Source organism: Xenopus laevis, chromosome 8S (genome assembly GCF_017654675.1).
Source record: "Xenopus laevis strain J_2021 chromosome 8S, Xenopus_laevis_v10.1, whole genome shotgun sequence".
In the NCBI taxonomy this organism is placed as follows: domain Eukaryota; kingdom Metazoa; phylum Chordata; class Amphibia; order Anura; family Pipidae; genus Xenopus; species Xenopus laevis.
This window is the reverse complement of record NC_054386.1, coordinates 101194979-101208783: the sequence shown is the minus strand read 5'-3', so window position 1 is coordinate 101208783 and position 13805 is coordinate 101194979. Positions and strand designations below refer to the sequence as shown.

General features: G+C 41.7%; 1 protein-coding gene across 2 annotated transcripts; it reads right to left on the bottom strand.

Annotated features, from left to right (window-relative positions):
- Window positions 1-3886: 3886 nt before the first annotated feature.
- Window positions 3887-13562, bottom strand: polr3c.S (polymerase (RNA) III (DNA directed) polypeptide C (62kD) S homeolog). 2 transcript variants are annotated; one of them, XM_018232017.2, is made up of 15 exons: window positions 13435-13562; window positions 12897-13056; window positions 12550-12805; window positions 10806-10988; window positions 10634-10710; window positions 10429-10533; window positions 10089-10181; window positions 9210-9290; window positions 7425-7476; window positions 6958-7018; window positions 6398-6548; window positions 5459-5560; window positions 4546-4595; window positions 4305-4454; window positions 3887-4200 (listed from the first exon to the last, which is right to left on the bottom strand). In XM_018232017.2, exons 2-15 carry the CDS (start codon window positions 13041-13043, stop codon window positions 4119-4121), a joined length of 1590 nt encoding a protein of 529 aa, XP_018087506.1. In that variant the 5' UTR covers window positions 13044-13056; window positions 13435-13562; the 3' UTR covers window positions 3887-4118.
- Between the last annotated feature and the right edge of the window lie 243 nt (window positions 13563-13805).

Sequence of the window (13805 nt, the reverse complement as noted above, 5' to 3'; positions counted from 1 at the left end):
CCTTTTTTTATTTTGTAGCCAGAGTTTAGAGGGTTAAACCTGTATCCTTCTTCCAGCCAGAAAACCACAGATTAGGAAAAAAATGTGTTACCGCAAATAAAACTTATTTATTCAGAACGTGTCCGTTTCATCATATTTATGTACAGGGGGCGGAGTTCTCAGGTATGGCCTCCAGCCACAGGCTAAGGGTATATTTAGTGCCGGTGCTGATCCAGGCTACATCAGGAATGCTGCGATCTGATTGGCTCACAGATCCACTTATTAATTCCAGGACCCTACAGGGAGGGGGCGGAGACAGGTCACCTATATACTCTGTTTTTTTATACTTGGGTCCCTAGAGGTTGCTAAACTACAATTCCCAGCAGCCTCCAACATAGGATCAAGGTATTCTGGGTAGTTCTAAGGATTTTATACTGAATTAAACACAGGGTCTAGTAACCAATAGAAACCAGTAAGGACTATCTGCCCCCTTAAATAAACAATGGTCTTACTGGGTAGCGGCAGCAACAGAGCTTAACACAAATGTACAGTATTTTCAGCACAGAAACACATCACATCCCTGTTACTTGGCAGGTACAAGGCCACGCAGATTCCCAGAATCCTTTGCACCATCCTCCGAAGCGACAATATGATTGGCTGTGTCTGTATCCAGCCAGACACAGGGAATAAAGATAAATATATAGGAAGGTCAGTGATCCCAATGTTATTAATAGGGAATAAAGATAAATATATAGGAAGGTCAGTGATCCCAATGTTATTAATAGGGAATAAAGAGAAATATATAGGAAGGTCAGTGATCCCAATGTTATTAATAGGGAATAAAGATAAATATATAGGAAGGTCAGTGATCCCAATGTTATTAATAGGGAATAAAGATAAATATAAAGGAAGGTCGGTGATCCCAATGTTATTAATAGGGAATAAAGATAAATATATAGGAAGGTCAGTGATCCCAATGTTATTAATAGGGAATAAAGATAAATATAAAGGAAGGTCAGTGATCCCAATGTTATTAATAGGGAATAAAGATAAATATATAGGAAGGTCAGTGATCCCAATGTTATTAATAGGGAATAAAGAGAAATATATAGGAAGGTCAGTGATCCCAATGTTATTAATAGGGAATAAAGAGAAATATATAGGAAGGTCAGTGATCCCAATGTTATTAATAGGGAATAAAGATAAATATATAGGAAGGTCAGTGATCCCAATGTTATTAATAGGGAATAAAGATAAATATATAGGAAGGTCAGTGATCCCAATGTTATTAATAGGGAATAAAGATAAATATATAGGAAGGCCAGTCATCCCAATGTTATTAATAGGGAATAAAGATAAATATATAGGAAGGTCAGTGATCCCAATGTTATTAATAGGGAATAAAGATAAATATATAGGAAGGTCAGTGATCCCAATGTTATTAATATGGAATAAAGATAAATATATAGGAAGGCCAGTCATCCCAATGTTATTAATAGGGAATAAAGATAAATATATAGGAAGGCCGGTATTTTTCTCCAGAAAAGGTGGCAACTCTATCCGTGACCCAACTCACCTGCTCTCCTTGCTCAACTTGTCCAACTGAGAAAGAAGAGATGAATGTCCCCCAGATGTCTTCTGGGGAAGATTTTTTTGTTTGTATTGGGGAAATAAACCTTAAAGGGGTTGTTCATCTTTAAATTAACTGTTAGTATGATGTAGACAGGGATATTATGAGACAATTTGCAATTGGTTTTCATTGTTTTTTATTTGTGGTTTTTGACTTATTTAGCTTTTTATTCAGCAGCTCTCCAGTTTGAAATGTCAGTTATCTGGTTGCCACGGTCCAACATTCCCCTAGCAACCATGCATTGATTTGAATAAGAGACTGGAATATGAATAGGAGAGGCCTGAACAGAAAGATGAGGAATAAAAAGAAGCAATAACAGTATGTGAGTAGCCTTACTGAGCATTTCTTTTTAGATGGGGTCAGTGACCCCCATTTAAAAGCTGGAGAGAGTCAGAAAAAAAAGGCAAATAATGAAAAAACTATAAAAAAAAAAAGAAATAATCAAAAGTTGCTTAAATTTGGCAGTTCTATAAGATACTAAAAGTAAACTTAAGGGTGAACCACCCCATTAAGCAGAAAGGGGCTCAGAAATATCCCTGCTATGTGGTTACTAAGGCTTATTTACCCTGGCAACCAGGCAGCAAGGTGGACAATGGCCACGTCACATCATCTTAGAGCTTCCAATGCTGAGGAGCGTGTGCACTGGAAGCCAGGAGCAGCTTGGTGTTCAGTCGACTCTTTTTTTTGGAATTCCAGTGAAGTTGATGTCATGTCTTACCTTTTATTGTACATATAAGGGCAGACCGTCTGTTAATTGATATCACTAGACATATATATATATATATATATATATATATATATATATATATATATACACATATTCTAATTGGAATGAATCATATTCCTGATTTTGCCCCCTCTGCTGCAAAGTACCCCAGGCTGGGGCATTTGATATTTAGAAGGCTGTCAAAATAGGGTAACAGTTAATCAATTACCCAACAACCCAGTGATCTTCTCTTTAGATGTGGGTAAAGCAGGAGGAGGTTTCTTCTGATTCTCATCACTCAATCTTGTGTCTCCTAGAAGACCTAGTTCTCCTTTTAGGACAATGCAGTTTGATGAACATTTACCCAGAATGCTTCACTCCCATGCTCCTCGATACACTGCAGCTCCTTTCTCACACTATTCATTCTAACAGTGTCCCACCCAAACACATATTGCCTGCCTGATATCTTTTCCATGTCTTAAAGGGATTCGGTCAAGATTTTGTTTTTATTTCTTTTTTTTTAAATCTTATTATTTATTGTGTTTTTTCAACAAATACATACATAGTATCATCATATATTTCTCTAAGGAGTAAGATCTAGTATTTTCCATAAATCTAACGAAACAAAACAACAGACAAAACAAAAAGAAAAAAATAATAATAAAAAGGTCCAATACAATGTAGGTTTTATGTTTTGGTCTTAGATAGCCAAATATTATGTGCTTCTTGTATTATTATTTTCTCTCTAAAACCTCTTGGTACTGCTTTTTCATATTCATATTCTAGATTATTTGTAACTTCTTGTTGTATTTGGTGTATATTTGGAACATCCTCTTTTTTCCAGTTTCTAGCTATTAGGAGTTTACAGGTATTTAATATTTGGAATTGTTTTTATTTCTAAATGACACTGTTTACACTGCAAATAATTCACTGTACAATGTAAAATGTCATTCCTGAACCAGCAAGTGTATTTAGTTGTAATATTGGTGTGTAGGTGCATCTCAGGTCATTTTGCCTGGTCATGTGATTTCAGAAAGAGCCAGCACTTTAGGATGGAACTGCTTTCTGGCAGCCTGTTGTTTCTCCTACTCAATGTAACTGAATGTGTCTCAGTGGGACCTGGATTTTACTATTGAGTGCTGTTCTTAGATCTACCAGGCAGCTGTTATCTTGTGTTAGGGAGCTGCTATCTGGTTACCTTCCCATTGTTCTGTTGTTAGGCTGCTGGGGGGAAAGGAGGGGTGATATCACTCCAACTTGCAGGAAAGAGAGACTGAAGTTTCTCGAAGCACAAGTCACATGACTGGGGGCAGCTGGGAAACGGACAATATGTCTAACCCCATGTCAGATTTCAAAATTGAATATAAAAAAATCAGTTTGCTCTTTTGAGAAATGGATTTCAGTGCAGAATTCTGCTGGAGCAGCACTATTAACTGATGCTTTTTGGAAAAAAACATTTTTTTCCCCATGACAGTATCCCTTTAAGTCTATTTATGCCCTCCCCCCAATGGATCCCTATAAATTGTACCCTTTAGGTCCATATATTACACAAACACACAAAAGGCCAAATATTGTTTTGCGTTTAACATTTATTATTTTTTGCACACACTTGAGCTCATTTCAAAGTCCTATTTGGCCTTCAGACGTCCTACAGAAGCCCAGGGACTGGTCACTGTAATGGACCAACTGCAAGCCCGTTATTCCTCCAGAAAGCCAACGTGCCAGTGTTTCCCTTCTTTCCAATATGGATTACGTGCCCAGCAAGTAGCCCTGCGGTGGGATGAAAGAAGACAGGGGGTCTCCTCAGACTTTGGTCTTGGTGCTGTTTATGTAGGATTCCAAAATAAAGATGGTTTCATCCACCTGAATTTCGCTGGCGTCCAACCTGGCACAAAGCACATAGATACGTCATTAGCTGTGCACTGTCCCTCGTCTCTCTCATTAAAGGCAAAGCTAAAACTAAAGGACCCCCAGAAACCCAGCACTCACTTGTTGACATTGCGTTTCAGGTTTTCAAGCTGCTGCCGCTCAGGGGCTGTGATCATCTCCTCGATCTCCTGCAGTTGTCCCTCCTCAGCCCCCGTAGCTTGCATGGAGGCAATGATGGCTTCAATTCTTTGGGATTTCTCCAGCAAGCGCCTGGATTGGACAGAAGTTGAATGGTTTTAGAGTCTAATTCAGACTTGGGCCTCACTCAGCAGCACAATCTCAAACACACGGCCCAACTCACTTGTTCTCCTTGGTATCAAACTGCCTGCGCTCTATCAGGTTGGCCACAGTCTGTTGGGTGGAGAGAATTGTGGGTAGAATGTGTCAGCAGTAGATTCCCCTTTATCCCAGACAGACCTACGTACTCCTAAATTATATGGACTTTATATCTCTCTGCTGTGTAACGTTTATCATCAAGAGCAACAATGCCTTCCTTTTTGTGGCAGCATAGGTATTCCCTGTACTAAGCACAATTCAGCAGGAACAGCCCCTAAGTTTGCTCATAGTCTGTACAGAGAGATCCCATAAAACTATGGCAGCATAGGTATTCCCCTGTACTAAGCACAATTCAGCAGGAACAGTCCCTAAGTTTGCTCATAGTCTGTACAGAGAGATCCCATAAAACTATGGTACATAGGTATTCCCTGTACTAAGCACAATTCAGCAGGAACAGTCCCTAAGTTTGCTCATAGTCTGTACAGAGAGATCCCATAAAACTATGGCAGCATAGGTATTCCCTGTACTAAGCACAATTCAGCAGGAACAGTCCCTAAGTTTGCTCATAGTCTGTACAGAGAGATCCCATAAAACTATGGCAGCATAGGTATTCCCTGTACTAAGCACAATTCAGCAGGAACAGTCCCTAAGTTTGCTCATAGTCTGTACAGAGAGATCCCATAAAACTATGGTACATAGGTATTCCCTGTACTAAGCACAATTCAGCAGGAACAGTCCCTAAGTTTGCTCATAGTCTGTACAGAGAGATCCCATAAAACTATGGCAGCATAGGTATTCCCTGTACTAAGCACAATTCAGCAGGAACAGTCCCTAAGTTTGCTCATAGTCTGTACAGAGAGATCCCATAAAACTATGGCAGCATAGGTATTCCCTGTACTAAGCACAATTCAGCAGGAACAGGCTACTTTCTTTTGTACCTTGTAACATCTCTGTAGTAACATTCGTGCACAGGGAAGGGTGTTCACCGTGTACAAGTAGAAGGTTCTAGAAGGGGCATGATCTGGTGTCTTTGGAATTTCCTGCATATAAAAGAAGAAAGTTTAATAGGAGGGAGATTTCATATCATTAACCCCTTGGGTCTGGCAGGTCCATCATCCCAGCAGACCATATAAACACAAACAGTTTTATAATATTGAGGCTAAAAACAGATATGATTTCAGGGCACAATGTGTTATGCGTAAACAGGAAAATCCAGTGCTGTGATTGGATAGAAGGTTCAGCAGAGGCTTAGGATAAGGGGAGAGAGCTTTGGCATTGAAATTGGTTATGCTCAGCTAGTGCTGTCAACTAAAGGGTCCACAGAAAGGTCCGCATAGACGCGACGATTCTTCTTTGGTGAACGACCGATTTCAGTGCAGTCCGACCAAATTATCGCGCCGTTAGTGGGATTCGATCGATTGCACATCTTACGATTTTTTTGCCCGACATCTGTCAGAAAATTGATCGGCCAGATTTAAAAATCTTTATCGGTCCCAGTGCAATGTATGTACGTTTGCAGGGACAAGCAGACAGATACTCTTCAGTTTTGTTGGCAATATCACCTGAAATTGTCTTTTTAGTTGATGGACACATCGTACATTTAATCGATCATTTCGAGATAATCATGGTCTCACGATAACGATTGGATCTTTTAAAAATCTTTACATCTATGGCCAGCTGAAGTCTAGGGACCCTGAGAAATCTCCTAGGATCCTGGTGGGTCACTTACATCCTGCCCACGGGAAACTGCCCTATAACTGCCCTATAACTGCCCTATAACTGCCCTATAACTGCCATATCACTTTAGCTTTAGTAACTATATCAGCATACAATTCTAGTCTAAGCATGGGGAGAACTAGCTGACAGTCAGTACTGACTTGCAGGGACACCAGATTCTGAGACAGCATTTTGTAGAGCATTTCCTTGGCCTCTTTGGCGGGAACCATAGCCAAATCTTCCACTTGCTTCTGCTCCAGGTGCCTCTTGCGAAGGAGGAGGCGGAAGATTCTGGCAGAGCGAGAGCCAAACCTGTACAGAGTAAGTGGACAGGGAGTAGCGCATTAGTCTGGGCAAACTCCGGGTCTTGTACAACTAAAACTCTTAGTATTAGTCCAGCAGTTGCAGAGATACTGGTAGTGAGAACCATATTAAAGGGAGTGTTCTCCTTTAAATTACCAGTTAGTATGATGCACAGAGGGATATTCTGAGACAATTTACAATTGGTTTTCATTTTTTATTATTTGTGTTTTTTGAGCTATTTAGATTTATATTCAGCAGCTCTCCAGTTTGTAATTTCAGCAGTCTGGTTGCTAGGATCCGACTAACCCAATATTCCAATATTTGCTTGTAGTTTCTGCATAGGAAGAAGTAGAAACCAGTCCCCCCATTTCTACCTTATAGACTGCCCCCAGATTACGGACGCCTCAAATTTTCTTACCTCTCCTGTACGAGAGATTCCAACGTTGCGGTGGCCAATGAAGCGACAGCTTTGTGCAGATCTACAAGTCCTGGTTAAGTCACAGAACAATGGGAGAGGCAAAACACAGAGAGAGAGAGAGAGAGAGAGAGAGAGAGAGAGCGAGAGCGAGAGCGAGAGCGAGAGCGAGAGCGAGAGCGAGAGCGAGAGAGAGAGAGAGAGAGAGAGAGAGAGAGAGAGAGAGAGAGAGAGAGAGAGAGAAAAAGAGAGAGAGAGAGAAAAAGAGAGAGAGAGAGAAAGAAAGAGAGAGAGAGAGAGAGAAAGAGAGAGAGAGAGAGAGAGAGAGAGAGAGAGAGAAAGAAAAAAAGAAAGAAAGAAAGAAAGAAAGAAAGAAAGAAAGAAAGAAAGAAAGAAAGAAAGAAAGAAAGAAAGAAAGAAAGAAAGAAAGATGAAAACAAAAAAAAAAGGACTGGACATATAAAAGATACTGATCACAAACATTCCTCCACCGCTGTCACCGGACCGTCCAACATATTCCAACTGTGAGGAAACAAAGGCAAATCCACTGATTAAATTGGGCCCATGTCCTCCTTGTAGCTAAAGGGGAGGTTCACCTTCAAATGAATGTTTAGTATGTTATAGAATGGCCAATTCTAAGCAACTTCAAATTGGTCTTCATTATTTATTTTTTATCGTTTTTAATTATTTGCTGCCTTTGTCTGACTTTTTCTTTCAAATGGGGGGTCACTGACCCCATCTTCAAAACAAATGTTCTGTAAGGCTACAAATGTGTTGTTATTACTCCTTTTTTCTATTCAGGCCTCTCCTATTCATATTCCAGTCTCTTATTCAAATCAGTGCATGGTTGCTAGGGGAATATGAGCCCTAGCAACCAGACTGCTGAAATTGCAAACTATCTCTCTCCCTCCTAGAATCATCCCCTCTTTCCCGTTACATTTCTGATAAACCACTGTGAATTATCATCATTCTACTGCTTATATCTGTACTATGCAGCAAATATGAATGTAACTTTATTCTATTCTGGTCCCCAATATCCCCATTCTTTTCTGTATCCCTGATTTTTTGTCGAAGAATCCAATAAAAAAAAGATTTTTCAAAAAAAGATTTTTCAAAAAAAGAAAAAGAAATTGCAAACTGGAGAGCTGCCAAATAAAAAGCTAAATAACTCAAGAACCACAAATAATAACAAAATGAAAGCAACTTGCTTATTGTCTCAGAATCTCCCTCTCTACATCATACTAACAGTTAATTTAAAGGTAAACAACCCCATTAACTTTTAGTACAATGTAGAGAGTGATATTCTGGTTTCGGAGTTATTTAGTTATTCAGCAGCTCTCTGGTTTACAAGTTCAGCTATCTGGTTGCTAGGATCCGAATTCCTCTAGCAACCATGCACTGATTTGAATAAGAGACTGGAATATAAATAGGAAAGGCCAGAATTGAAAGATGAGGAATAAAAAGCAGCAATAACAAATAAATGTGTAGCCTTTTAGAGCATTTATTTTTAATATGGAGTCGGTGACCATAAAAAGCTGGAAAGAGTCAGAAATAATTGAAAAGTTGCTTGGAATTGGCCATTCTAAAACATACTAAAAGTTAACTTAAAGGTGAACCACCCCTTTAACACAATAAGAGCAAAGCAAAGATATCCCCCCAAGGCAGCTAATAAAGAGGTGCAATAACGTTCTGCCGGGTGCTACGTACAATACGGGGCAGATTTATCAAGGGTCGAATTTCGGATTTGAAAAACTTAGAAATTCAAAGGTTTTTTTAGTTTTCAATCGAATAGGTCTGTATTCGGCCAAATTAGAATCATATGAATCAAAGTAATAACGCATTAGATCGAATTCGAATCGATGTTTTTCAAAGTCCACCAATTGACTCCAAATGGGTTCTGGGAGGTCCCCCGTAGGCTAAAACAGCAATTCGGCAGGTTTTAGATGGCGAATGGTCGAAGTCAAATTTTTAAATAAACAGTACATGATAAATTTTGATATTCGAATTTTCTAATTTTTTTCAAGTTCAAATCGAATTTGGACTATTCCCTAGTCGAGATACACAAAAATAGCTTGAAATTCCACTTTTTTTTTTTTTAATTCGAAAATTCACCTTGACCTTTGATAAATCAAGTGTTCATATTCATTATCACACAAGCTGCATTTGAGCCCCATTTAATAAGAGTCGCAGCCAATGCTTTGTAAGGATCGATGAGAAGGAGGTTCAGGCGCTCTGTAAAATTCCATGTCACTTACTGGATCATCCGCTAACAGAGTCAGATACTGATCCAACACTTGCTTGGAGACATTGTAGCCAGTAGGGAGCGACCTGAAAATCTGATAAAAAAAGAAATGTTAAATGGAGTAAAAGAACCAATATTTTTTTTCTTTCCCTTCTAATTCAGCTTAAATTCAGTCTCCTGCTTCTGAGCTGTATGATTCATTTCCCCACTCCAACACCCTGGGCTTGGTGCAGTAGGGGATGCACCGAATTCACTATTTTGGATTCGGCCGAACCCCCCAATCCTTTGCGAAAGATTAGGCCGAATACCAAACCGAATCCTAATTTGCATATGCAAACATTTTTTACTACCTTGTATTGTGACAAAAAGTCACGCGATTTCCCTCTGTCCCTAATTTGCATATGCAAATTAGGCTTTGGATTCCGTTCGTCCAGGCAGTAGGATTCGGCCGAATCCTGCTGTAAAAGGCTGAATCCTGGCCGAATCCCGAACCGAATCCTGGATTTGGTGTATCCCTAGTGCAAAGGTGCAAACACACGGGCACTGCACTGTCCTATAATATTCATTTTCAAAAACTATAGCTCAGTGGAGCACTTTAGCAATCTGGGTGGTGCCAAGCATTTCAATGGAGGGTTACATCCGGCCCACAGGTTTCCAGTTGGACAGTCCTAATAGCAGAGCTGTCCAACTAAAGGCTGATGAATCAGCCCTCCATAAGATTTTAGAACTCCCCCAACTCTCCGATTGCTCAAGAGCTCCACTGACCTATAGTTTGTCACTTTGGATGCCAATCCTTTAATTATAATCTGACCCCTGACCGTGTAGCACAGTAAGCCGCTACATGGAAACAGTCGCATGGCACGTCTCTAAATAATAAAGGACGGATACTGACCTCATTGGATGACAGCGGCTGTGTATACGCAGCACTAGATGAAGTGGTGACTTCGCTCATTCTCAGCATGGTCCGGACTATCTCACTGCTGGTCTGTAAAAGTCCATTTTGAAAAAGTAAACACCATAGATATGATCTGCAATAGAATCCACAGTGAAGCTGAACTGCAGCCTTTTTCAGCCTCAGGCCACCTTTAATAGAAGGTTATTGCTTTTATCCAAAATTAAATTTCTGTAAAACAGGATTCTCCCTGTACTGAACGAATAAGAGAACAGGTGATGCACAATCGTACAGCAAATACTGCCCGCAAGAAGAGACAAGGGGTTTTGTCACATGGTACCTGATCCATTTTATTGGAAACAGCGCTGATAATAGCCTGATCTCGGAAATGCTGGTGGAACCGCTCGGTGTTGACTTGCCAGTAGATGCCATCGTCTTGGCTAACCTGTGCCGGGAGACAGAGCAGGACAGTGTAGGGTATATGCAAGAGAAGAATGTAGAGCCATCTCAGTAACTGTATCCTTACTAACACCTCTGATACCCACCTCCGTGTCCTTTTTTTGTCTCTTCGCCTGACTGCCTCCATCATCATCGTCAGATGATCTGCGGCGTTTGCCCCTCCCTAGAGGAACAGGATAATGTGGGATATAAAATGTCTCCCTATGTTGTACACAACTCTCTGCAACACCTAAATGAGCAGGAGATGCTTTCACTCACCTGTCAGGTTTACTTTAGGGATGATGTACATCTCCTTCTCATCCATCTGCAGAGTTGGGGCAAGCGGCGGGCGGCCTTCTGTGGCATCTTTCTCCTGCAGACCCGGGCACCGCTGCACAAAGTGTGTGTCTGCCAGGTGAGTAAAGGTGGCAGACACTTCGCTGTACTCCATGCTTTTGCTGTCTGCGTGGGGGAAGAAAAATACATACGGGTTGATCTAGAAAGAATTCCAAGCTTTGAAAGCAATGGGCTTGGGCTTTCAAGAGTTTCCCCATTATACCACTAGAGGTATTGCCAATAGATTAGCCACAATAGTACAAGCTATAACACTATGTTTATTCTGCAGAATGATTTACCGTACCTGTGTAAACAGCTCTAGAATCGCTCTCTGTTTGTTTAGGATAGCAGCTGCCATATTAGCTTGGTGTGACATCACTTCCTGACTGAGTCTCTCCCTGCTCACTCATAGCTCTGGGCTCAGATTACAGCAGGGAGGGAGAGAGGAGCAAACTGAGCATGCTCAAGCCCTAGCCCTGGAGGTTTAAGCTGAAAACAGGAAGTCTGATACAGAAGCCCATGAGTACACAATAGAAGGAAAGAAATGTGATGTCTCTTTTGACAGAGGACTCAGAGCAGCATTACTTTGAGGGGTTACTGGTGTATTTATATAGACCTTTCTGATAAAGCTTACTTAGTTTTAATCTTTCCTTCTCCTTTGATATAAGTGTCCCATTATACAAATAAACATTAAGCTCTTTGTGACAACTTCAGGTCTTCCCTTTATTTCACTAGACTGTAAGCTCCTTGGTGGTGGATATTTCTTTATACCACTATGATATACATTAACTAGATTGTATTTCCTGGGACAGCCACAGGGCTTTCAATTATATAACTAGCGTTTGCACATATAATACCGCTAGATTGTACTCTCCTTATGGCCATCACAAAGGCTCCCCTTCTACCACTAGACTGTAAGCTCCTTGGGGCTGGATCTCAATAATACCAGCTAATTTGTTGGCTATGAGGGACACTTACAATATAAACCAGTGCAGCTGAATTGGTGATCATGTTACTGGGCCGCATATTATGGCCACAGACGGTTGCCTTAAAGGACAAGGAAAGTTAAACTAAAGAAGTGGGTAGAAATGTTGTACATGATGTTTTGTGCTTCTGTACCAGCCCAAGGCAACCACAGCCCTTTAGCAGTAAAGATCTGTGTCTCTAAAGATGCCCCAGTAGCTCCCCATCTTCTTTTCTGCTGATTCACTGCACATGCTCTGTGCTGCTGTCACTTACTGAGCTTAGGGACCCACTCACAATATACAGTACACATAGAATAGAAATGTCACAATATAAGGCTGATTAGTAATTAATACACATTATTACTACATGGCAGCACAGAAACCAGTGCAATTAGCATCAGAATTGAATAATCAGCAAACCTGTAGCATCAGCTTATATTACAGCCAGGGAAGCTCATTTTCTGCTGGATAATTAGTGACGAGCCCTAAGCTTAGCTTCTCAACAGCCAATCAGAGCCCACTGAGCATGTGAGTGTCACAGACACTTTCCAAGATGGTGACCCCCTGTGACAAGTTTGAAGTCCTGGATCATTGCTGCTATTGACAAGCTCAAACTTTAGCCTCGTGCAAGAAGTTCACTATATAAAATAGGACATTTTTAGTCCTATTTATTTCAAGGGTTTCCTTCTCCTTTAAGGCTCCTCCAAAGAGGCATCCATTACCTTCCATGGTCTCTGTCAATCTGTCGGCCACTTTCTTAACCACCGCGCTGAGTGTCATTTTGCCGTTGAGCTGCAGCTCCTCCACAATCAGCTCCCCGGTGTCCCCATATAAAGTCTTTGCCGTGTAGATGTAGCGCGGGTATCGGAGGATGTGCAAGAAACGGTCGCAGTGGGCCCTGTACTCCACAAAGCCGCGTTTGTTCAGCTGGTAGGTCACCAGGTTGTGCTGTATGAGGACACACAGGGCCTTCTTCACCTGTTACAGGGAACAAAAAGATGGTTAATCGCGAGCGACAGGGACAAGATAAGTGGGGCCAATGAGCAGGAATTAAAAGGGTTAAACTTGCCTGATCCAAGGACGTCCCGGTCTCGTTGACGATCACTCTCAGCGGCTGGTTGCCCGTCCGTATCAGAAAGGTCCCCACACGTGCCACAATCTCCCCATAATGTTCCTCCAGCAGCAGGGAGCACAGCTTGCTCTCAAACACACTCATCTCCTAGCGCAGTCTGAAGGAGGACAGGGGAAGAGTTACAGTTACACTACACCCCCATAATCTATTGTCCCAACAGGCTGAATGATCAGGGCCACAGGGTGTGTAGAGGAGCTGTGGCCCCTTCATTCCTCACCTGCCACTACCCCTGTGACCCCACATGCCCAGTATCTCAGTAGGGTAGAAATGGGCTGGGCGAGCAGAATTATGGCAGCACCCAATGCCCCTGGGCTAAGCCTGACAAACAGACAACTGTCCCTTGCACTGGTCTCATTCTATTCATCATGAGGGATTAGTGATGAACTACAGGCCCCACAATCCACTACTAACCCCTCACTGCACTGGGGTCCCGTGTAATAAAACACACAGTAATAAAGGAATAAAAATAACACACCAGAAAACCAGACTTCTACCAATAGGACTCACATGGCTTCCGCTTCCTGTCAGCTGACACCGTTCGGACGTCACCTTGGTAACATCATAGCAACTTCCGGTGTTAGCGACCCGCCCCTCTTCTTCTTGAATTTTGATCGAGCTGAGGGGGCGGCAGTGGAAGAAGCTGATTGGTAGGCTTGCTGGTATTCACATGTGATAGAGCGCCGCTGGCTTGGGGAGGACCTTCTTGCCTAAAAATCCCCGGTGCTGGGAGGGGTGGATGAAGTTGATTGGAAGACTCGCTGGTGTTGGGAGGGGATAGAGCGCCGCCGAACGATAAGCGACGTTCCTGTATGAGAGTCGGTGGTGTTGGGAGGACTGACGTGACGC